We start from the raw sequence: 27,707 nt of genomic DNA, 5'->3' as shown, positions 1-27,707 counted from the left end.
CGAGGATGCCTCTACACAAGTTTAAGCTTTTCTGGCCAAATAGTCTTTAAAAGAAGATTTTTAAAGATTTTCTCTATATATCTATGTACAAATTCATCCCCCATTGTGGTCTCACCCTACCCCTGGACTATTATTCAAACAAACTTGAATCTATACCATCTGGGGCACAGGTGCTTGAGGACAGGATTGACGTTTATAGAGTTTGTTTAGCTCACAATAATATAGAATATTGAATAAAAAAAGTTCATCAAAATTTAGTTTCTTATAATTGAGGCTCTTTCTAGCGTCACAACCTCTAATCATACGAACACCCGTATGACTCAGATGATATATCCGTGTTTTGTCCGTTGTTGAAGGTTGCTTGTTCAAATGTTAACATTTTCATTTTTATCATAAACTACCTATGGGAACAACTTTTAATAACATCTTGGTGTATGACATTTGTAGGAAAAAGGAACACATTTTTAAAACCCAGAAACAAAGGCACAGTATTTTGGGTCAAAACTTCATTACACCAAGATAAAGAGTTCTAAAAGAGTTGTTGTGACGAACTATTACAGTGTGAAAATATTGCCAGATTATCAAATTCACTTTACATCATCTTCTATTTAAGCAATTTCCATTCATAAAGAACAACTGCATTTTGTTTATAGATACATTAACAAGTACCAGTAATTATTATTAAATAGGATCAGTAAGTAGTACATACCAATGTAGGAAATTATGATTGGACTTGTCTCCTGTGTGACTGCTTCAGATGCAATAGAACTAAAGCCAGACATTCTACACATGTACATCTTAAAGTCAGAAGGACACTGTACACTGTTTTTGTCTATTGTCAATCTCAGTTGTGCAGTGCTTGGAGGGTCTATGCTCGCAGTGGCAGAGGCCCGGTTCCGTAATGCAAAGTCCTTCCATTGTATTGGTGATGTTTGTCCTGTAACTACTGACACTACACCATCAAACAATGTACTAGAGTTCCTCTGTAGCTCTATGAAGTACACTGCAGCAAGTTGTGAAGGGTTGGTGATGGAACACACGATGACCAAATCATTCTCCCCGTAATTGACAGTCGGCGGGAGGGCTTGTATCTGAATGTTCTGTGCAGATGCTGAGGATAAAATTTAAAAAGTATACATCGCTCATCAATGTCTAAATCAATTCCCAAAATTTTTAAGGTTTTTCCGATCTAACAATTACAGCCCCCTTCTCCTTAACCCCACCCCCAAAAAACTAAAAAATTCAAATATAAATCATAGTAAAGACACCCCCCCCCAACCAAAAAAAAATAATAATAAAAAATAGAAATATTTTCTATAAACTATATTTTAGTGTGATGCTCATTTTTAAACATTAATGAATAATGATTACATCTTGTGGATACTGAAAAAAAATTAAATAGATAATACATATAAAAAATAAAGTATCATCTATGATAAGATGGGTCTTAAATCAACAACGTTTTGTATTATTTTATGACATCTATGATCTTTTGGTTTTGTGAAAAAAAAATAGATCTTGTTTATCGTTTGCTTTTTTATTCAGTAATTTTATATCCATTTTTTTAATATAACAACTATATATATCACTTTGTTCCAACCCCCCTCCCATAGAAGTTTTAAAACTGCTATACTGGAGTAAGAAGATGGGTGGATAAGGTGTGTAAATTGCCCATACGCGGTCGGACAGGCTACTGAAAAATTAAAGTATCAATAAATTTTATTGGTTTTTTTTTAAATCATTGAACACAATATATATTTTACGAATCATTGATTTTTAACCTATAGGTATGTTCAATACTTGGAATATGTTGACTCAAACAGGCGTGTACGTATCAAAACCTGCAAATACTGTCACTTTTTAGAACTTCAGGGCATTTTCTTTTATAGAGTGGGTCTGTGCTCCATATTGTTCTCATAGTCTAGTTAAGGTCTATTGGAAAACAAACCGATTTCAATCAACAAAAACGTGGAGAGATGACCCACTATACATTAAAAATATAATTTTGTATCCCAACAAATGAACGTTTTGAAAAAATAATACAAGTCCGGTAGTTCGTGGCCTTAGTCACACATAAAATTTAAAAAACCCACTTTGTTGTGTCTGAAATGGCTCAGTGGTTAGAGCACCTGGCATAAGCTAACCTTAAATATCTAGGGTTTTTATGTTAGGGGTTCGATACCACCAAAATTTCCGACAATAATTTTTTTCTTATTTTTTGTTAAATATATTAAAAACTGACTATAGTTAGAAATTTTGCTTTTGCAAAGTTTTATTATAACATATTTGAATAGATGTAATTGGGGGAAAATAAATTCAAAATTGTATTTCACTACTAAACCGAATTGGCATTTGCGCCATCTTATTCCCCCATTTTCTAGCAGTAGTGCTCGCTCATTTCAAAAAACCCTGTAAACCAACAGTTTAACATATGGTCTCTCGTAATGAGAATTCATCATATATCTTGCAAAATATAAACTTCATAATTTGCACTGATAATTGATATCTCGTTTGGATATTATATCCATAGTGAACTATTTAAACCAGTTACGAGAATAATTTCAAACTTTTCATTGTAGCACATTGTTTTGAAAGAGTTTTAACTAACAAAAAAGCGTTTATCTTCCGTGTGAGCCTAATGAGGATATATATGTAAAAAAATTATGCATTCTTTTTTCTAAGAAAAATTGTTATATTGTAGATAAGGTCTTTGGAATATTAAATGTTGAAAATTCGTGGAAAATAAATACAGGTTAGGCGTAGATAAATTAATAGTGTGTTTCCAGTTCCCCGACCGACCCTAAAAATATACCCAACCCTAAACATTTTATCGTCGATATATTAATCCGGATATCAACGATTCCGGTTTTACTTTTAGAAATTCCAATCTTAGTCACTTCCGTGTTTGAGAAAACACATACTAGTTCATCTTTTGTTTACTCATCGATCAAAATGGGCTTCTGGAATGTAGGGGGCCTTATGAGCAAGTCATATAACAAGTTAAACGATGCAATTTTTCTCAAACAAATTGAAAAATTTGATATCATCTTTCTAGCAGAAACACATGTAGGTCATGACCAATGCATTCATAAGATTGGAAACTACTTATATATAGTCCATACTCTACACCAATTTAAAGATTTATTTTGACAGCGATTTCTTGTGGAAAATGGCATCGTGCTTGCCAAACACATTGTTAGCAATAACAATTCGAAAGTGTCATCACCAGGGGGGTAAAAACTTAATGACAACGGAAAAAAATGTTTATAAATAAAATAAAATGTTTTCCCTACCTACCTACCATATTTTTTTCAAGCTGGAATAGGAAACCCACTATTAATTTATTTTGGCCTTAATATGAAACATGAATACTCACCAAGTAACCTGACGCTAAGCAAAATGGCACACACAAATGCAGAAGTCATGCTTTATGTTTTTGTTTGATCACAGGTATATAGACAGTTTGCTTTTTTCTTCAATCCCAGTTATACGTAAATAGACCCTTTTAGAGCCCCCAATCTACCGATGATAATTAAACGCCAAAATGAAGCGCGTCCTAAAATAGGAAGTAAAATACACAGGTATTACATGTACATTTATTTGCACAGTAGTGTCTGTTCCCCAGTCTTCTACACAGGTGTAATATATCATTGTCCTTTCCGGTAGCTTCGAAAAAAGCAATAAAGATAGGAAAGAGTACAATGACGCCCGAACATAATAAAATATCTCCCAATAGTCCTGATACATGTATAATTTTGAAGTCGTTAAAGGAAGAATATAATGCAAAAGTTTATGAACATAACACAAAAGTTTATGAACATATACTGTAAACATGTTTACCTATATACAGGACGCTGTAAAATGGTATGAATTCCGACAATAAAAAGGGTATGTCATAGTAAAGAAATCAAGGCCGTGACCAGATACACGTGGGGTACACAGTGGGGGAATACGGATGGTAGATTCTACGGAAGTTGTTATTCGTAATTATTACTTATTTTCTGATAAGTTCTAGATAAATTATACATTATACTGACAAAACGATGTTTTAAAATAATATAGTTTGATGTCAGAAAAGTGCTTTGTTGATATTCACTATAGCCATGTTTTTGCAAGATCAAATTCCAAAGAATTGCTTAATATAGATGTGTATTGGCATGAAAAAAGGGAGTGGAGAATGATATATCACTGGACCGATCAGTATGCTTTAAGAACGGTAGTTTCAAGTCCAGTGCTAGTGTGGGTGTATTTTTTTTTAGTTAAATGGGAAAATTGTTTTGGCTGCAAACAGGGTTATAATACAATAGTTGAATGACATAAATGCTTTACACAACTTTGCAAACACAGGAAATATAATACATGTATAGATGACAAATTCCTACATGCAGTAGACTATTAACGCGGGGTGTACAACATGTAGCAAAATATAAATGTCTATATATTTATCATAAGAGTATACAAAAAACACTGTTTTGCCAAAAACATTTTCTCCTGTTCAACATGCAAGTGGAATTTGATACTAAATAAAAGTACTAAAATAAAAAAAAATTATCACGAGAGAGAGAGAGAGAGAGAGATAGAGAGATATGCTAGATTTAACATTAATGTTGATATGGTCGTTTGTATAACATCACTGGCTTACCTATAAAATAGTTGTTATCCAGATAACAACCAAGGCTCCTTCTCTAATGCTCTAGAGCTGTTATTACAAACAATTTATTGTTTAAATTTATTATTTCTCTGAAAATGAAAAAAATTACAGCTGAATATCGTTGTGTCGTTTGTATTAATATCTAAAGATATAAATTGGAATCGCATTTTTAATTATAAAAAAAGAGCTAATGACATTACAGTATCAAATGTAATACAATCATATTATCTATAAATATAGGTAATTGTTTAATTAATTCAGTCTACAGTACATAACAATGTAAGAAATGGTGATTGTCTCGTGTGACTACATCTAAAGCAGTATTAAAGCCCTCCATTTTACACATGTACATCTCAAAGTCAGAGTGACGCATCAAACTGATTTTTTAAATCGTTATTAATACGATTGTCTCTTCATAAACAGGGAAGTCAGGGTAAAAGGGTTATAAACCTTTGTATCAATATGTATGCCTTTTTTTGAAACATGTTAGTAAGGATAAGAGGATTATAAACTTGTGTATCAATATGTTTGTCTTTTCTGAAGTAAGGTAGTAAGGATAAGAGGGTAATATTATATAAATAGTGCCTGTTTGGGAGGGTAACAGTTGAAATTGACACCCCGAGAAAACCATTGTCAACCGACGCGAAGCGGAGCTTGACAATGGTTTTCGAGGGGTGTCAATTTCAACTGTTATCCTCCCAAACAGGCACTATTTATTTTGTTATACTGAGTGTCTTAATTTTTAAGAAAATTTTACTGCTTTTATATAGGAATAACGTAAATTCTACAGCGAACCGTACGCGCATAATTTTCGCGCATGTAACATTTTTTAATGTTACCCGTTGCTAAGTGCGTTGCTAACGCTGAAGGTAATAGAACGGATTATGAACTGCGTCTTAACCAATCAGATTTCAGTATTTAACATGAAAGTATAACAATCCTTAATATTAATACTGTAGACGTGGAAATCAATACGGTGTTTTTAATTACACTATGTTCACGTTTGGACTATTTTCCGTGAATTTAACAACATCGTGTACATATTGATAGTTGAGTTCAATAATGATGCCAATAAACAGCGTGACTATAAGTATTGTTCCGTTGCAGAAAGTACCGTTAATTCCGCACCCGTTATGATTTGAACATATTTTTATTGTACAAAAATTACAACAGGGATTGGACACAAGTTCAAAAACTTATATCGCCCTCTCCCAATACAAGTATATAATACAGTAAAAATAATGTATACACAACATGTAAGGTCAACAGATCATATGACAGTTATATATAAATTTTCAATGGTGTACAAACATCAACTAAATCTTTTTGTACCTTTGATATAACGATAAACTAGAGAAAATAAATGTTTGTTTTCGCTGACACTGATTGCGTTGTCGCCCCAAAGAAGGACATGAGTATTAACAATATTTAAATTTACAATATTGAAAATTTAATTAAGCATAATATTTCTGGCCTCTTTATATTCATTACAAGTGAAAAAATAATGATAAGTGTCTTCGAGCTTGCCACACGAACAGAGTGGACTATTAATAATATTACAACGAAAAAGATCACTATTTAGTACACAATTATGACGAAGTCTAGTATGAATAATATTAAAAAATCTGTCACCATAAGTAAAAATATAGGTAATCATAGATTACTAAGCTCACCGAGACGGAGCATCACCCTTATGAGACATCACCTTCATAAGACCACCTTTATCAATTTATATGAAAATCATACTTTATGATCTTGGATATTCATGGATTCTGTTTTGACAAAATATCGTATATCATCTGATAATTTTTTTTATGATAATCATATGTTAATATGTTAATCAATACAATGATATAAAATTAAATATTGCATCATGTCATATTTCTAATATAATATATATCATATAATAAATAAAATACCGTAATAAACAATAATGAGATTTGATATTGTAACGTATGATATGACATTGTATTGTGTTATACCTTATTGTATTTGATCACATAATACAATATCATAAAATATACTACAATATAGTATCATATTACAATATCATATTACATAATACATCATAACACTGAAACATGATATTATATTGTATAATATAGAATGATATTGTATTGAATGACACTGAAACATATTTGATACATTATATGATATTATATCATATAATACAATATAATTTGATTCCAACATTGTATCTTATCAAATGATACAATATTATGTGATATGGTAAAATATTATAAAATACATTATTATATTATACATATTGCATCATATGACACAATAAAATATATTACAATATCATATAATACAATTTCATGTGATATGATAATATATCATATAAACCAATATCATATCATACAATATCGTATGATACAATATTATATAATATTACAATATCATATAATACAATTTCATGTGATATAATTCCATATTACTGAAACCAATATCATATTATACAATATTGTATGATACAATATTATAGAATATACAATATTGTATCATTAGATACAATATAATATTTTGCAATATCTTATGTAATTGTATCATGTGATAAAATAATAAATTAAAAATACAATATAATATTATACAATAGTGTATCATAATATACAATACTATACATAACAATATCATGATACATAATCATATCATAAAATATCAAAAAAATTGATACAATATCATATCGTATCGTGTAACTTTTTTATAATATAACATATAACATATAACATCATATTGTATCATATCAAACAATATTGTTTCATATCATACAATACTTTATCATAGGAATCATGTTATATCATTTATCAACAAACACATCTATCTATCGAGCTGGTTTGAGTGAGGTAGGAGATTTCTTTAGCATCCTTGATAATGGAGATCAGGCTCTGCTTCTGAAGCAACCTCTGCATTTAATTTATAATAAAGTTAAATCAACTATGCAAGCTATCATCTATAAATATATGTGACCTGTTCCAAAAAACTAAACCTCATCCAGCATCCGAAACCTATGGCTCAGATTCAGCATTTAAGCCCATCAGGTGCATTTGTATCATAAGACGCATCATCTGTGCAATTTTGGTGAAGTTTGGACCAGTAATAACTAAGATATCATCATCAGAGGGCACTAGCAATTAAAACCTTAACTTCCTCCAGCATCCGCAACCTATGGCTCAGATTCAGCATCCATGCCTGTCAGGTGCATCTGTATCATAAGACACACCATCCATTCAAGTTTGGTGAAGTTAGGACCAGTAATAACTAAGATTTATTTTTTAGCATCCTTGATAATGGAGATCAAGCTCTGCATCTGAAGCTACCTCTGCGATTCATTCATATTACAGTTAAATCAACTAGGCAAGTTTGAAATAGTACTATCATCTATTAAACATGTGACCTGTTCCTAAAAACTTAACTTTATCCAGCATCCGAAACCAGACTATGCATTCAAGCCTGTCAGGTGCATCAGTATCATAAGACACACCATCCATGGAAGTCTGGTGAAGTAAGGACAAGTAATAACTAAGATATCATCATCAGAGGGCACCTGTTTCAAAAACTTTATCTAACCAGCTCTTAAAACCTTAACCTCCTCCAGCATCCGAAACCTATTGCTCAGATTCAGCATTCAAGCTTGTCATGTGCATCAGTATCATAAGACGCACCATCCATACAAGTTTGGTGAAGTTAGGACCAGTATTAACTAAGATATAATCATCAGAGGGCACCTGCAACAAAAACTTAACCAGCTCTAAAAACCTTAACCTCTTCCAGCATCCGAAACCTATTGCTCAGATTCAGCATTCAAGCTTGTCAGGTGCATCAGTATCATAAGACGCACCATCCATACAAGTTTGGTGAAGTTAGGACCAGAAGTAACTAAGATTAATCATCAGAGGGCACCTGCAACAAAAACTTTAACCAGCTCTAAAAAACTTTACCTCTTCCAGCATCCAAAACCTATTGCTCAGATTCAGCATTCAATCTTGTCAGGTGCATCAGTATCATAAGACGCATCATCCATACAAGTTTGGTGAAGTTAGGACCAGTAGTAACTTAGATATTGCTATCAATGGGCACCCGCAACAAAAACTTGCTCCAAAAACCTTAACCTCCTCCAGCATCCGAAACCTATAGCTCAGATTCAGCACTCAAGCCTGTCTGGTGCATCAGTATCATAAGGCACACCATCCATGCAAGTTTGGTGAAGTACAGACCAGCAGTAACTAAGATACTGCTATCAAAGGGCACCTGCAACAAAAACTTTAACCTGGTCCAGCAACCTTAACCTCCTCCAGCATCTGAAATTTAGGACCCAGATTCAGCATCCAAGTCTTTCAAGTCCATAAGTAGGTCCAGATGCATCATCCATGCAAGTTTGGTGAAGATAGGACAAGTAATAGCTTAGATACAGGACCTGCAACAAAAACTTTAACCAGGTCCGGACGCCGACGCCGACGCCGAGGGTATAGCATAAGCTCTCCTTGACTTCGTCTCGGTGAGCTAAAAATCAGGTTTTGTTCGACAGGTAATATCATTCTGATTTATGATAGAAACATGTATTTTTTCTTTGAAAATGCGAATGGAGTCACTTTCACGGACATCCTTTGAAAGCGCATTCCATTCATTAACAACAGTGGGAACAAATGAAGATTTATACAATTGTAAACGACATTTTGGTATTCTATAATTGTGTGCATTTCTTGTAAAATAATTGGATGCATTAACACGTTTATTTGGGAAAATGTCCATTACATAATTGGGTAAAAAAATTTCTATCAATTTTATACATGGTTTTCAGCCTGGACATTTTCCTTCTACTATCAAGTGTTTCCCACCCTGTTTCGAAATAAAGAGAATCCCTAGAAGCAAAAATAGTAATCCTGTGACGATTCTTGCTGCAATCAATTGTATTTGTTCTAACCTTTCGGAATCAGTGAAAGTGCACCCGCCCCATACACCAGATGCATATTCTAACTGAGGTCTTATAAATGAAGTATATAACAATGATAGTGACTTTCTATTAAGTTTAAATTTGAGTTTTTTCATTAGTCCCAATTTCTTTTGAGCATTTGCTATAATAGAGTTGATATAAACTGTCCATGAAAGATCCTCAGAAAAAATTAACACTTAAATGTTTGTGAGAAGACACGAATTCCAAATCACGATCTTGAAACTTTAACAAGGGATTTACAGTATTTTTTTAAATATTAAAATGAACTGCTTTGGTTTTTGAAGGATTGAAGCTCAAAAGCCATTTCTTAGACCAAATTTCCAGATTTAAAAGATCTTGATTTAGAATAAATTCTATATCTTGTACATTGATTGCAGCATGTTGTAAACTATTATCATCTGCAAAAAGTCTACAGAATGTTAACATATTATCTGCTATATCATTTACATAAATAAGAAATAACAATGGCCCAAGGACAGAGCATTGAGGCACCCCGGCATTCACAGGCTTTGTAGACGACAACACTTCTCGATACATAACCTTTTGCTTTTTATTAACAAGATAACTATTAAACCATTTTAGCAGATTCCCTGTGATACCATAAGTATGGAGTTTAAACAATAAACCTTTATGCCAGACGCGGTCAAACGCTTTTGACAAGTCACAAAATATCATGCAACATGATTGGCCTTGATCAATTGCTTTTAAAATATGATCGTATGTTTCTATAAGCTGGTAAACAATTGAGTTGCCAGGTAAAAATACAGCTTGATATATATATATATTAATAAAAAAGATTATTGTCATGAAAATAATTGTACACATGTTTGAAAATAATTCGCTCCATTATCTTTGATACACAACTTAACAAAGAAACAGGTCTATAATTTGACATTTGAGATGAATCACCTTTCTTATATAAAGGAAGAACATGGGATATTTTCCAGGAGCTTGGAAACGTACAATCTCTTAAAGAGCGATTAAATAATATACACAGAGGTTTAGCAATAGTATACATAGTACTTTTTAACATTTTATGACTTATAATTATATAATAGTGTTATGTTGTGCATGTACTATGCCTAAATAGTAGTCAGGGTTTGATACATAGTGCACGAGCCGGTGTAACGAAGAATTTTGACCCGGGTTGAAAATTGACCCGGGGGTAATTTTTCCACGTTGAATAATGAGACGAAAGGTGTTGAATAAAGACCCTAATCCATTGAAAATTGACCCGCATCGTGGAATTTTGATCATGAAACCGGTTCAAAATTCAACAGCAAAGAAGCACAAAATAAGGAATCAATATTATAATTTGAGTTTATTTAATTCAAAATTATCAGTTTATACATATTTATTTTTAGGGTCTTCCGTTTTCAACGGAAGACCCTCTTGTTTTTCTTCGGTTTCTTTTTATTAGGGTCTTCCGTTTCCAACGGAAGACCCTTTTGTTTTTCTTCGGTTTCTTTTTATTATTATTTTATTTTTTATTTTTTTTCTGACTCCTTCTCGGCTTTATATCTCAAAAAGTTTTCATCTGATTTCAATGAAATTTTCAGAGCTTTTGTAAAGTTACCATGCCTCAAAGATTTTAAAGTTTCAGCATTTACGTCACTTCCGTTCAAATTTGGCGGCCATTTTTAAATTTAAAAAAAGTGATTTTGTCCGGAAGAAATCTCCGTAAACTTTAAAAATATGGCTTTGAAATTTTTACTGATGATAGATGTATCAATTCTTTAATGTACTGGGGGGTTTAAAATTTTGTTCATCAAATTTGCTCAAAACCGGAAGCAGTTCCAATTTTTGGAAATTTTCATTTTTTTGAACAAAATGATACAATACTACAGTCTTATAGAACTTGCCATGGTAAATTCAAATCTGAAATCCGTTTGAAAATTGGACGATGCATTACAGAGATATCGGGGTTTAAAAATTGATTTTCCGGAAATTTTGATTCTGCTTCCTTGGTTTAAAAAATAGCGTAATGTTCAAAGTAAAATTAATTCGTACCAAAAATAATTGTTAAGTCGTACTTGAACACATTCGGATTTTTTTTTGGTCAAGTCGTTCTTAAAATCAGAAAGGTTTTTGTTAATTCGTACTTAAAATCATTCGGATTTTGTGAAGTCGTACCAGGAATAATTCGATTTTTTCATCTTTTTATTTTAGTTACTCTTGTTGTTGGTTTAAGAGGTCTGCTTCTTACAGGAACTTCCGGCTTTACTTCCGACATTAACGGAAGACCCACTCGTTGCTTTGCAACGAGCTTTGCTCTAGTTTATATTTATTATTTTCAACGGGGGGGGGGGGGGGGGCGGTTAAAAATGAAACTTTATAAATGAATATTTTTAATTTTACATATTATCCCTTTAAATTTGTAATAACTATTTTATTCATAATAAATTTTTCGCGTATAATTGCTGTTTTGTGTGATATCAATATATTTCTTTAAAAAACATATGTTTTTAAAGAATATTTGTATATGTCACAGGATTAATTTTTTTAATTAGTATTCATATTTGCGTTCACTTATTTCAACATTTCATGTTTTCATTTCCCATCGTTCATTTGTTTACATTCACACCGCTTCATTCATTCATACAACCATTCATAGTATGATAGTACACACCTCACAGCCTTATTAGCATAATCGGAACCTTTCTGGTTTTTATATTCACGAAAGAATGAAAAAACAGAGAAAGTCAAAACTTCGTATATCTCGGGATTTTAACGTGACCAGTCTCATACTCGTGAAAATCGAGAGAGGAGTTTAAATGGAAAAAGTAAGTAAAAGTTTTTGTTTCTTATATTGGCAAGCTTTTAAATTATTTAAAGTTGCAGAACAATTGTTTATTAATGTGAAGTCGAAGTTTGGGGTGATTAGCCTTATCTCGTTAAATTTTGTTCAGCATGAAACACTCTGAACAGCAATCCTCGATTTTGTAGTGTAAACGCATTGTATTATTGTATGTGTATTGTACTATCATGACCTCTGACCCTGGTCCACCCCAACCTTACCTGGTCCAACCTACTGGAGCTCCAGTTCTGATCCTGCCGTATACCGCACCACACCTGTTACCCTGTTTTTCCTTATATATTTTTACCATTGTCTGTTGTCTGCCGCATATTGTCAGGTAAGACACCAGATATTTGAACTATATGTTTTGTAGTTTCTCGGCTACACAACATTGGCGTCGCCGGTAGGATATGTTTTGTAGTTTCTCGGCTACACAACATTGGCGTCGCCGGTAAACTTTTATCGTATTTTTTGTGTATTTTTGTCCACACGGCGATACAGATATCGCCGGTTGGATTTTCTCGGTCAAGTTCGTTTTTGAGCATTATTTTGTTGCATTGGACGTTTATTATAAGCGTCAGGTGCGTTATTCCTACAATTTGACCGGTTATTTCATGTTTTCATATTGTGTTTTTGTCACGGCGTGCTGACAGTTAGCACGTGCGGCGTCGTGATATTTTCATATCGGAACTCAATATTGTCATTATTTTTTTTCTGTTGTGTATTGTCGTTTACTTGCATTTTCATAAGCGTACTTAGAGCGAAATTTAGTATAATTCGTCTTGTATTTTTATCACTCGTGTTTCTGTAAACACGTGGGTGACCGTTTCTCATGCATGATAAGCGTGAATTGTAAATACGTGTTCAAGAATATAAAATTTTCGTAGTTTTTCAATTATTTTTCGTATTTATGTAGTATATTGTCACACTCAAGTGTTTATCTAACTTTGAAAGTCATATTTGTAGTATTATTGCCTAGAGAATGTTTTTCATATTTTTGACATTTTGTTTACTGTTTCGGTCGTCTTGTCTGTCGCCATTTTTAGCGCCAAATCGACTGTGACGTTTTAAAGTGAAAGTAACTTTCACTTTCGATTTCACTTTTCTGAAAACGTGTTTGTTTACATTAGACTAGTTAGTAGTTTATAGAATATATTTTCAAGCTTTAGTTAGTAGTTTTAAGGAAGGTTATTATATTGTTTGCAATGAACATTTACTTTATTCATAAGGAGAATTGATATTTTGAAATATTTTCTTGAACTTTTTTGCTGCTGTTGCAGTATATCAGTTGTGGGCAGCATTATTTGATAAGTTCACAATATCATAAGGTCTTTTCATATCTGTTGACAATTAAATTGTATTAAATTAGTTGAACATTTCATAAGTTCAAGTAGTTTGGGCTGTTATATATGTTAATTTTTCAGATTTTTTAAAATTACACTTTAGGGGGGAAATTGTTTAAGAAAAAAAAAGAGAATTTTTTTTTTTTTTTTCTAAATTTTTCAAATTGTTTTTTCACTGAACTAGGTTATTATTGTTCAGTCTCTGTTTTAAAACAAATTTTTGAGTTAGAGATATTTCATTTATTTGTCAAAATTAGTTCAGGCTTTGAAATTACTAAAGTTAGAACTGATTACTTGTGATCACCAGCATGCAGTCAACTATGCAGTCAATAATGGACAAATCATTGACCTACCATCAATATGATCAACAATATGTATTATAATCCAATCAACATTGGATATATTAGTGAGGGGGTGAGTGCACAGAGTGCATTTCAGCAACCATTAGTAGGTCCAGTGTCTACAGGCCAACTTTCCCTGCAGACAGGTACAGTGCTACATGGTCATAATGCCCCTCCAGGATTCAACCAACATTACAGTGGAATCCCTGCACCATATGAAACACCATATTCAGCTCAATACCCTCCACAAAGTGCTATTCTAAATCCATGGGGGGTAATGTCAGGTGTTTCAATGGGACCAGAAAATAACACAAATATGTTAGTTGGAAGTTCTTCCATGACACAGAGAGGTTATTTACCGTCAAATGTCAATGGAATGATGCCAACTGGATATACCGTTTCAAGGGCCACTGGAACAAGTTACACTGGTACATTTTCCCAGGCACAGGGTGGTTCGACTGGTTCCATACCGCCAAGTGTTCAGGGGTTAATGATGCCATATGAAACAACATCAAGTCTAAGTGGATTTCCTTCCCAGGCAGCAAGCAGTTTCCAGTCATCGGTTTCTCAGGCATCAGTACTACCGACCACCAGTGTACCCATACCACAAAGCGGCAATATACCATTCAATGGTCAGGGTACTATTGTCAACATAGTACCATCTACCACCAATATACCTATACAACAGGGTAGTTATGTACCATTTAATGGTCTGGAAACCAATGTCAATATAGTACCATCTACTACCAATGTACGCATACAACAGGGTAGTTATGTACCATTTAATGGTCTGGAAAGCAATGTCAATAATGTACCACCTACAAACAATGCATCCATACCACAGGGTGGTTACGTACCAATAAGTGGTCAAGATACAAGTGTCAATAATGTACCATTTACCAACGGCGTACCAATACCACAGGGCATCTATATACCGATGAGTAGTCATAGTACGAATCTCAACATGGTACCAGGTACATATACCAACAGTACTCCTATACCACAGGGCGGTTACTTACCGATTAGTGGTCAGGGTACAAACGTCAATAATGTACCACCTACAAACAATGCATCCATACCACAGGGTGGTTACGTACCAATAAGTGTTCATGGTACAAATGCCAACATGGTACCACTTACAAACATTGCACCTGTGCCACATGGCGGTTCCGTACCATTCAGTGGTCAAGATACAAACTCAAACCTGGTAACAGTCACTACACCACAAGCGGGTTACATTCCATGTACTGGTCAAGGTGTTGATCTCAAGGTTATGTCACAAACATTGTACCAACCAGTTCAATCAACTCAGAACTCAAATACTTCCAATCAGTATCTGCCGTGTACACCAAATCAGGCTATGCTAAACAGCACTAAACAACAGGCACTGACACACAATCATATTCAACCACCACCAGGTTTTCAACAACTGCAGCCACAACAAGTTTCACAAAAACCCAGCCTGTTTCTTCAATGTACACAACAGCAGACTGTACAATACAATCAACAGGCTAACATGCAACCATTGAGAACACAATTTCAACCTACACAGCAGGTTAACTCTCAACAAATAACAACACAAGATCAGCTCACACAACAGGTACATGCTCCGACATTGCCTACGCTAAATCAGCAGACACAAAAGATTTACACTCAAACACTGCAGACCCAAATCAACATGCAACAGCCGGAACAACACAATTATCAGACACAACTTGATCAGATTATCTCTCCACCACAGCATTACACAATGCAGCAAAGCAGGCCAAGTGTATACCATGTTGGTCAAGTACATCAACAAACTCAAATGCGAGATGTACCATGTCAAATACTGCAAAATGTACCATGCCAAAATACATGTATGGCACCAGCTCTGATGCTGGATCTTACCCCAGGCCTAACGGATCAAGTCAGTCCAACTCTGTTAAATGGCAGTGACATACCTCCCCCTGGAGCAGGTTTGACAGTTACGGGTAGCATTCAGTACCAAGTCAATCCGGCAAAGTTGCAAGGTGGTTATGTACCACTAATGGCTTCAGCCAGTACTGAATCTATTCCAGGTAATGTGGAGAAGATTTCCAAGATGCAGATGCCTTGCTACAATTCTGAGTCGGTCCAGACAGTGGGCGCTTTAAAACCGCTAACTGTTGAGGTATCTGACCAGGGTTCTTCTTCAGTGTCTGGCAATATCCTTTTAACAGCTAAAGCAAGTGTTTGTTCTGACCATGCATGGAACACACAACCCCATGGATCTAAGCAAACACTCATGTTATTGCAGCAGTGCCAACAACCACATTTGCAAGGTGTACTTGCGCCACTCCTAGCACTTCAGTTGCCTCCTGAACAATACATGGCACAACCTCAACATCAGCCAATCATGTCGCTCTCACCACACCAACAGTTTATAGAATGTTCACAAGAGCAGCAGATGACACTGACCACTATCAAGCAACAACCTGCAACAATGCTTCCAAAGCAACAATTGTCAACCCTGCAATCATCCCCAGATCACGCTAACACAAAAAGTGGTAACATACACAATGATTGTGGTGAAGATGATAGGCAAGATGTTTGGAATGAACATGAAATGTCAGATCTTGCTGGGGCACTGACTGATGGAAGAGAGCAGCCAGAGGTGTTTGATACACCTAAAGAAGACGCTTTGCTGCGGACAGTCAAGAGACACTATGTTGAGGTCTATCAACGGCTGTCCACCCTGAAGAATCATGTCGACTCTTTGGTCATAGACATGCAGACCATCACAAAAGGAATGGAAGCAATTGATCTTGAGCAGAATCATCTGAAATATGACTGCTAGTGAGAAATAACTGTAAATTTGTTAATAACTTGTTATGATTCATTAAGCAGAATGTTACATGTATCAAGACATTTGCAGCTGCTGATAAATTTATGTCATTGACAAACCAGTATGAACAACAATTAAATGCTATACAGTTGTGAAAGTAACTCAAATACTGTCTGACTATCACTATTTTAGTAGACATTTGTTTCAAAGCCAGTTTTCGTATTAGAACTTGGCAATTATATTAGTTATGTAGTACAGTATTTGCTAGTAGTTTTCCTAGGTTAGTATAAACAAAATACTGGTACAATATGCATTTGTTTCAATATGTAAGATACGCATCATGTTCTGAACAAGTCAGTAGAATGTTATATGCTTGTCATTTGCACTACTGAAGTTCAATATACTTAGATTATCATAGTACCTGTATGTTATTCATGTACCTTGTATTTCAGTCGATGAAGAAGTTCCAAGATCAGGGTCATGTCACATTTATAGGTTATCATTAACAGTATACTTTGTCATGCAGCATTTTATCGTTAACATTCCCCGTCCATGTTTTCATATTTTTGGTTGTTCTTATTTTGATACAGTGTGTAGTTGAAAGAAGCATTCCTTTTCATGTAAAACTAGTTTGTTTTGTTATTTATTATACAAGAAATAATTTGTTAGTCAAGACAGGGTGATTGTCATAATTAGATTTAATCCATTTTGTGCTTTGAATAATTGGTATTTTGATAGCTCTCCGTTACTGTTAAGTTAGTTAATCTACCGGTATATATAGGAAACATCAGCTACTGCTTCAACATCCTCAAAGGCTTGTATAGACATACATACAGACAATTATGGATTCTGACATACATGTAATGCAACAGAAGACCATTTCCAAGTTACAGAATAGTCAGCTAGATCAACAGGACTTTTCCGAAGTTCATGACGGAGCAGAATGTTCTGCGGATTATGAGACGGCGGACTAAGAATGTTGCATCTTAAACTCAGCTGTAGATTTTACCATATGGATCAGAGCCTTTTTCCACATAGGCCCACATTAGTTCTTGTTTATCTTGGTATATACCTACCTTCACTTCACCAGAATAAACTGCATTTAGACAATAATTTGTTGGTACATAATTGTACATACCGTACTAGTGTTTGTTAGTGGACTCTGATCACTCCATTACATAGAGGCCTTACCTTGCTCTGCATTGTCTGTACCCTAACTGTGAAAGGAGGGGAGGATCAACTTCAGCACCAGCACATCCTCAAGATATTTAGAAATATACGTCCTGTTTACTTAATTGACGATACTGCATGCGATGAGCCAACTCCAGTACTCAAAATATCAGATAGTAGGTGCCTTAGGACGCTGATGTCCACAGCGCCATCACATTGTAATGTTCCTGCTAAATTTAGGGTTAGATATTGTTCTGCCCAATTCAAGTAGGATTTGTACTTAATCTCGTTGTATTTTCATATGGTAGTTTTAATATATAACTCCTCCAAAACTCGTTTAGAGAAATGTTAGCATATTTTTCAGTATCTTGTATTGTCAACCTTTTTCAAAAAGAGACTACCTACTGTAGTATATATACATTCATCTTTTTATTATAAAACGGGGAGGAGTGTAGTGTAAACGCATTGTATTATTGTATGTGTATTGTACTATCATGACCTCTGACCCTGGTCCACCCCAACCTACTGGAGCTCCAGTTCTGATCCTGCCGTATACCGCACCACACCTGTTACCCTGTTTTTCCTTATATATTTTTACCATTGTCTGTTGTCTGCCGCATATTGTCAGGTAAGACACCAGATATTTGAACTATATGTTTTGTAGTTTCTCGGCTACACAACAATTTTGTCAACAATCTAAAACGTGCTAAGGAGTAGTCATTCGTGGGTAAGAACATACTTACTTACATTGTTAAACTAATCAAAAACTCTTTTAAAAGCCTACAATGCATAAAGTATAGTACACATGTTACAAAAATGTCGATAATTAATGGTCGTTGTGAAATGTGACTTGAAAGACATGTTTTAGTATGAAATGTGTATGCAGGTGTATTATAGTCAGTTTTTACACATATTGTTACGTAGCATACGTTAAAAAAATATTGTATGATTTTCCTACAACATTGAGTTTGTGTCAATCATGCTTTAAGTTATTTCCATACAGAATTTCCTCGACACGTACAATGTACACTGTACATGTGGTTTTGATATCTGTATCTCATTCAAACTGTTAACTTTATGTCTTATTTATCTATTAACGATGAGAGTGTTTATGAATCAAGGGTCTGAATTTGTTATGTAATTGAGAGTATGAGAGAGAGATAGACTCAGAGAGAGAGAGAGAGAGAGTGTATGAGAGAGAGATAGACTCAGAGAGAGAGAGAGGAGAGCGAGTAATTACAGTGTACATGTAATTGTTATTGATTTCCTTGCATCCGTGAACCATATATATATATATATATATATATATTTCAATAATGCCACATTGCACTAGAAATATTGCTGACAAAGATGTTGAGAGAGAGAGAGAGAGAGAGAGAGAGAGAGAGAGAGAGAGAGAGTATGAAAACCATAACAAATTTTATAGTTATATGTCATTTCCCACTTAATGAGTTGTTATAGCTGTTATCATGTTTTGACCATGTCTCAGATACTGCATGTGCCCATAAAAGGTGTAATCTAGTACACACCCTTTTGTTTTGATAATGACAGCATTTAGCTTTGTAATGATAGCTAGTGTATCTTTTTTCTTCTAATCTACAGATTTACCTGCGGCTTCCAGATGATCTGAAGATCAGGAATATAGAAAATATTGTCAATTTGATATTGCTAATGACCCAGTCAAGTCTGCTGAAGCCCAGAAGGTACTTCTTTGTCATGTAATAAACTTACAACTTGTTTTCCATATGTAGATATATTTGGTTTAAGCTGATTGAAAGCCAAGCAAAGTCATCTAAATAGCTACAATGTCTTGTGTAAAAGGGAAAGGTTTATATTGGCATCTTGTTGCAAATCTGCTTGTTTATCTGTATTTTAAGGGGTGGGAACATCTGAAAGGAATACCAGGAGTTTGAAAATATTATAAACTTTAAGAGATGTGTTTTACACTCTCTGAGAAAATGGGATTTGCAGAAATCCCATGAATTTCTTATGCTGGAAATATGTTTTTCAGATTAGTTTTTGTTATTGACGCAATCATATTTTGGTGTACATAGAATGTTGATAGTTGAAACTCATACAGACAATCATATGTTACATAAGTGTTACATAAGTGTTTATGACTTTGATCTTTGTTCAATATATTTAATATCTTTCTGTCCACTGGATATCTAAATATCTTTGAAGTTACACCATTGAAGTTACACATTCATTACATTTATCATGTGTGTGCAGAATTGATTGAGCCAGGTTTCCTGATGTTGTCATATAAGTGATACATTGTACTGCTTTAAAAAGTATATATCACTTGTGACTTACTGGTATATTAGTACATATTTCATTTATAAAATCATTTGACAAATTTAAAGTGTTTTGTAGTACTGAAATGTTTTTATGGCTTTTAAAATTACTGAAAGTACATGCACATGATGCAACTATCTTTTGACACTGTATATATAACAAAAAGAAACTGTCAGCTGGGTTTAAAATTAATGGCAAAATGATGTAATACATGTATGTACAATATTATATAAATAGTGCCTGGGAGGGTAACAGTTGAAAATGACACCCCGAGAAAACCATTGTTAACCGACGCAAAGCAGAGGTTGACAATGGTTTTCGAGGGGTGTCAATTTCAACTGTTATCCTCCCAAACAGGCACTATTTATTTTGTTATACTGAATGTCTTAATTTTTAAGAAAATTTTACTGCCCTTTTATAAAGGAATAATGTAAATTCTACAGCGAACCGTACGCGCCTAATTTTCGCGCATGTAACAATTTGTTTTGTTATACTTTCATGTTAAATACTGAAATCTGATTGGTTAAGACGCAGTTAATAATATTTACTATTACCCTCAGCGTTAGCAACGCACTTGGCAACGGGTAACATTAAAAAATGTTACATGCGTGAAAATTATGCGCGTACGGTTCGCTGTAGAATTCACGTTATTCCTATATAAAAGCAGTAAAATTTTCTTAAAAATTTTAAAAAAGACATTCAGTATAACAAAATAAATAGTGCCTGTTTGGGAGGATAACAGTTGAAATTGACACCCCTCGAAAACCATTCATTAAACCATTCATTTTCATAAGTAAGAAACAGCTTGTTTTCAAATTCATTAACATCACAGATTGATAAATTATCGTAAATATATAACAGATTCATGGATTCAAATAGTGATTTAATACGTGATGTCCATCTAGATAAACCAGTTTGATTAAAGTCCCACAGGAAAACACACTTTGTTAGCCGATCGTCCTCCATTGTCAGCAATCGATTCCATAATCGCACGGCGTTAATACAGTGTCTATGATAACAGAGTTTCCATCCAAATTCCCCGTGTAGCGCTGGTAAAGGTGTAAATCTGTGAACGCCTAAGTAAAAACGTAGGGCTCGATTCTGTACCATTTCAATAGAATGATAATTCTGGAGGCCCCACACTTCACTACAGTAATCCAAAACTGGTGCTTCACAATTTAAAAACAATTTTTCAAAAGTTGATATTCCTATTTCTTTATATGGACGAATTTTGGAAATCATGCCTCCGAGAGCGCGTCCACCAGCTTTTGATAAGGTATCGGCGTTGTTTTGGAAATTCATTTTTTCATGAAATATTACACCAAGGTATTTATAATCTGTATTATACTGGAGAATATTGCTGTTAATTTGGAACTGAAAATCGCTTCGGGGTCCTTTTTTCCTAAAATGTATGGGTGTGTTAGACTGGTTTTTCGGGTTTAAGTGAGTGAGTGCGCATGTCCGTTTGCATTATCGAATTTTTAGCACGAACTTTGATTTAATATCACGACGCCATCCAAGACAGACGGTTGAATTTTTAAGCTTCATAGCTTGTCAACCCGACTATTATCTTAGTTCATATTGCTGTTATACTTGGTGAGTTATTTTAAGAAAATATGTGTAATTTAAATATTATTTAACTAAAGATAAATTTAATGAGTGAATGTAGAGAATGAGAGTGTTTTAGTAATATTATAATTGTATATGATTATAGATCACCTAGCTGTACTTGAGGAAACCATTTATTCGATATACAAATACAACAATAAATATTCAGCGTCATTTCCACAAAAGGCCTTCAGTTGGAGTTCTTAATTGTTCCCAAATGTAGCCCAGAATATTATATATCAACTACCCCTTGACATATACATAAGTACACGTTAAAATATTCAATGCAGTTAAACTCCATTTTTTAAATTCGCTGGAGAAGTGTACAAATGTAAATATTTTAAAAATTACAATACATCATATTGTTTAATTTTGGTTTTACGTTCACCCAGTAAATTGAAATTTTGATATTATTCATTGTAGATTTTCTGGGTGTGTGCAAATACAAATTTTAGAGTATGTCATATTGAGATTTTTGTGCTCGCACCCACCCAGTTTGTTTTATAAACAACTCTGATTATCTGAATTTTGTATTCACACCTATCCAGCCAATAACAGTGTACAAAATGATAATATGCTAACATCTACTCTTTCATGAACAATGCTGTAGTAACTATATTTTGAAAGCCATTTTGTTTTAATTTTATTTGTTACGTAGTTACTAGGGTAACTAAATATAATCAAATCGCTGATAATTTTTAGGCATAAACAATTCTGCTTCATGAAATCTGTAGCAAGTTAGCAACCTAATTTTTGTACAGGATGACAATAAAATAATTTTGCTTTAATAGTTTCTAAATTGCTTTGATTACAAAAATTTATCATAAATACTAACAGTAATTGTTTTCGCCAATAAATAGGTAAATTGCATTTTTTGAATAGAAATTTGATCATACAGCAGCGTTGGAGTAGATGGTTGCATGACCCTCCTATCACAGCCACCTACATAATTAATTCAATTTAAACGTGTTTTATTGAACGGAATGTTCAAATTATTGAATGGATTGGATAAAAGTCATAGCTTATGTAAACCCTTTCAAACATACAAATTTAAGAAGAAATTATCTATAGTCATAAGAATATTATTTAAAATAGTATTACAAGTTTACAGAATATTATTGATATTATGTGCATAAAAGACAGGGGATACTTGAATATTAAATCATTATCTGAATATTTATCATATATGATTGTATGACATGTATGACATGTTGGTAGACATGTTGACTCACACCTACATTAACAAACCTATCACCTTCATTTATACCTGCAGGGATACAAACATAAGAATGACATTTTCATGATCCAGCCCATTTGAAAAGAACAGTAAATAAAAGGGGACTATATATTAAGTAAATATACATGTATAATACTTAAATAGGTTTAAACCGTGTAACCTAAGAAAATCAAAAACGCTTTGGAGCTCTAATATAAATATAAACATGGGAAACAATTTTACAATTTTATCTATATGAAAAATCAGAACTACCATAAAATATATACTGTAGTTCATATAAAAAGATACACTAATGTCAATAAGTTGTTTAAAAAGTTCGTCTTATTGTTGAGTATATCTTGGATATCCAAGGGGAAAAAAATCACATTTCCTTCAGATGCAGACCTACACTATAAACATCGACTCCCATCAGTTTAAAAAATCCTAAAAGTAAGCTTTACTAGCTTAATTCCGTAATTGACGTAAAATAATATTTCCTATTGCCTTACCTGAAATTTTTGTAAGCTTTAGGTATATTTTGTTTTTTAAGTTTTGACATAAAGAAAGATAAAGTTGATGAAATTTTCTTTCCTGCATGAAGATTATTCCATAATTTACATGTAGACGGAGCAAAGCTAATGTATTAAGTACATGTGTATAGTGGTAGAAGAATTAACTCTGATCCCTGTCACTGTCCTGGTTGCTTCAATTTGTACATGTTTAAGCAATTCGGATTTTCCTTGATACAGCTGCTCCAAACAACATTACCATATTCCAGTCTAGGTCTGATAAAAGCCGAATTTTAACAAGTGTTTATCTATCAATTGTATGCTTGAGTAATCTTTATATATTCAACTTTTTGCATGCCTTTTCATGTATCCCATTAATATAATTAGATCAACCATCCTCCGACTGTATATTTAGATGCAAACTTACTTTTAAAAAAATTGATAACATTTTTGCTGTATGATATAGTGTTTCTAATTTACTGGTAATTAATGGAATTGAAAACACAAAATGATAGTTCTAAATAAATTGCATTTTTAAAAAAAGAACTATGACTCTGCATAGGCAGAAAATTGGATGGTGCTTCAATAAAGTTAATCCGACAAAGTTTATGAAAAATTATTGTTAAGTATATATGTATAATACAGTATACATAAAAAAGATAAAAATATGACAACCATTCATTTATTTTTTTGTCAGGGATGCTGACTTTTTCAAATTAAGCATAGGTATCTGACATTATATCCCTTTATCTTGATATAGATATATATACCCTTTACCCAATAAAACAGTATAGAGGTTATATTTTCAATTATAAGAAAATGCAACGCCAGGTGCTTGTCGAATAGAGCTCTGTTGAATTGCCTTAAAAGTAACAATAACGAACGGGCAATACATTTGTTAGATATATTTATCAGAGATTATGACAAGTTGAAACTTAAAATTCTGTCACATGAGGGAATGAAAACCATGTCATCTATGTCAAAAAGTATTCTAGCCCTACTCGCCTGTTCCATTCCGAAGCAAACGGTCATTTTCTTAGCTTTATTTACATAGTATAGTAATAATAAATGGATATCATATTTTCAGTCTCAAAATTAAATGATTAATTGGACCTATCAACCTAAAAGAAATTAGCCCGTCCGCATATGTATCGGACAGTATGAACATTTTAAAACTATGTGGATGATTGTACATTTAAACTGTGTAGAGTAAGTTCCAGTTCAGATCAAAACTCTGAGGTTGGGGTCAATTCTCAACAGGATCAATTTTCAACGTGTCGATGTCTTCAGAGTTTAGAAAAATCTTTCTCATACCGTTGAAAAATGACCCCGGGTATAAATTTCACGATTTTCGTCTCAATATTCAACGTTGAAAAATGACCCCCGGGTCAATTTTCAACCCGGATCAATATTCTTTGTTACACCGGAGGCGAGTACACTATGTATCAAACCCTGACTACTATTTAGGCATAGTACATGCACAACTCAACACTATTGTTATTATTATGCCGACTGTTGAATAAACTGACGTACTTTGCTATAAGTAGCTGTGACGTTCGAGTGTTGACAAGTCCTTAAAAATAATCACCGGGAAAGCAAGCGTTTGTTTTGTTTTTTTCAAATTAATCAATTAATTTGATTGTTTATTTAATCAACAAGTTGTTGTACAATAAAAGGTCAACAAAGGTTTATGTTCTTTTCAAGAAATGAGAGACGTTTGGCCTTACCGAGAAAACTCGAAATGTTTAGCAGACAAAATCTCATTGAATTTTTTTCTTGTACATTCTTTATCAAGCGTCATTCAAAAAAGCGTTTTTGTGATTCTCATGTAGAATTTCTTTGAAAAATGTTCAATCAATTTGTTCAAAAGTTTATAAGAAACTTAAACTTTAAAATTACCGTCAATGATGAAGTTTTTTGGAAAAATTAATAATTTTAATTGCTTGATGTCAGTCGTATATATCTACGTTTTATATATATAAATACCATAAAATTTATTAACGGCTAATTTAGCGTAGCGGTAACGCGTTGGGCTTCAAGCTGGAATGATTTTAGCGTCGTGAGTTCGTCTCCCGCTGTCGGCGCAAGAAAGATTTTCGTTGAAAACATTTACCGTGCTCTATTTCGGCATAGTATGCTTACGCTATATGAATCCTTTGATACTATGCGAAAATAGATGAGTATTGAATATATAGTGACAAACTGACAGAAGGCATAATAATATCTATTATCGTTGCGAAAAACTCCGTAAAACATGCGTCTATTTTACGGAAGGTTATGACTATCCGTAAACCTTCCGGAAATAGGCACTTGTTTTGATAGTACTTTATTTATTTATGTTTTAACAATCGCATTTTTGATGTGATATAAAAAACCATACTGTAACGTTTTTAAATATATCTTGACATATTTTAAAAACAGCTAGCTGCCTCATCTTAGAAACAATCCTTATCGTTTAAATGACATAATAATGAATAATATAGAAAACATTGAGTTTTCAAATTTTACAAGTCTAGAGTTTTTTTTCACGATAATATGGGATTTGTATGTCTTTATAAATGAAAAAAAGTAAATGTTCACTTTCCAAAGTTCGCAAATATAACGTCATTAATTACTGTTACGTTATTTGTGACGTCATTTTCAACACAATGGCGTTTCAGATAATGTTCCAGCCTTCAAATAACAGAGTATCCATTAAAAAAGATAGGGTATTTCGAGATCGGTCACATCCGTTAGATATCTACGATGACGCTGAATTGATTCGACGGTACCGAATGCCAAGACACTGCATACTCGATTTAATAGATACCCTATCAACTGACTTAGAGCCTCCAACGATGAGATCTCACAGCATCCCTGCATCACTACAGATATTTGCAGCGCTCCGCTACTATGCGACAGGCTCATTTCAACAGGTATATATAAGAACAATACTAATTGTTATTTTTCTAGATACATGCATGTACTAATAACATTTTGCCAATAAACTAAAAAAAAGTACCTATATACAGGCATGTTCACGAAACTTAATATAGTTTATTCAACAATACTGATTTTTGAAAGATTATTTCTCAGTATGAAGCGTTAAAAATTAAGAATGATTACGCATAGCTAGATGTAGATTTAATATTTAACAAAGGACATTTGAAACATTTTTGGTGAATGCTAGAAATAACCAAAGTTCTGAAGTACTGACGAGAGTTGATTTTATCGATTATCATTTATTTTAAAATCAACTTATCTTGCGTGACAATTAGTTTCTAGTCTGTTTTTAAATTACGCACTTTTTTGGGAGTTGATTTTAATCAACTCTCCTATGCAGTTACTCAGACAAACCGAAAGTGAAACAGTGTTTGGACCTCAGCACAAATCATTGCGCCTGACAAGACTTAGTTCTTGAAAATAATTGATAAATTCGATGTAATGTATGCTAAAGCATTGTTGTTCAAGGAAACTTATTTATTAATCCCTTAAAATAGTCAGATTTTAAATGGTACGAACAATTCAAATATTTTTTGTAGTCGTATGTATTCCTACGCCAGAGTTCAATATAGTTCAACTCGACGCTCGGCTGTCTCCGTAAATCCTTGTCGGAGATTTACGGTGTCAACCGATCGATTGGTTGAACGAGACTAGAGTTCAATATTGCTTGGATCCATACAGTTTTCGAGAAATATTTCTCTTACTGATACATAGTTTGATTATTTTATCTTTAAATATTATTTAACATGATTCATATGGGTGTTTCTCGGCATTCTTGTCGAAAAAGTTCAAAAATTCATATTATAAAAATATGCGTAATTCAAATTAGAAACTACATGTACTTGTCATGCAAAATAATATATCATTGATTTTAAAATAAATAAACATCGACAAAATCAACTCCCGTCAGTTCTTCAGTACTTTGATTATAATATGAATTTTAATTAGACTTTTCAGACAAGAATTTAGAGAAAACCTATATAAATCATGTTGTGTAATATTTAAAGAGAGATTTTAAACTATGTATTAGTAATC

The 27,707-nt window shown here is 33.4% G+C and overlaps 2 protein-coding genes across 10 annotated transcripts in view; one reads left to right on the top strand and one right to left on the bottom strand.

Moving 5' to 3' along the window:
• Positions 1–3,934, bottom strand: part of LOC128193163 (uncharacterized) — a 38,923-nt gene extending 34,989 nt beyond the window's left edge. For all 9 annotated transcript variants that reach the window (XM_052866449.1, XM_052866448.1, XM_052866455.1 and 6 more), the window contains exons 1-3: positions 3,841–3,934; positions 3,377–3,556; positions 710–1,111 (exon numbers count right to left, since the gene is read on the bottom strand). In XM_052866449.1, the coding sequence (XP_052722409.1) occupies positions 710–1,111; positions 3,377–3,425 (451 nt within the window). In that variant the 5' untranslated portion in view covers positions 3,426–3,556; positions 3,841–3,934. The remainder of the gene's footprint in view (positions 1–709; positions 1,112–3,376; positions 3,557–3,840) is intronic.
• Positions 3,935–13,890: 9,956 nt separating this feature from the next.
• LOC128193161 (uncharacterized) lies at positions 13,891–17,115 on the top strand. Its single transcript, XM_052866446.1, has one exon. The coding sequence runs from the start codon at positions 14,103–14,105 to the stop codon at positions 16,899–16,901; it is 2,799 nt and encodes a 932-aa protein (XP_052722406.1). The 5' UTR covers positions 13,891–14,102; the 3' UTR covers positions 16,902–17,115.
• Positions 17,116–27,707: the final 10,592 nt, after the last annotated feature.

The sequence above is a fragment of the Crassostrea angulata genome, chromosome 7 (genome assembly GCF_025612915.1).
Source record: "Crassostrea angulata isolate pt1a10 chromosome 7, ASM2561291v2, whole genome shotgun sequence".
Taxonomy (NCBI): Eukaryota; Metazoa; Mollusca; class Bivalvia; order Ostreida; family Ostreidae; genus Magallana; species Magallana angulata.
This window is presented reverse-complemented; position numbering and strand designations above follow the sequence as displayed.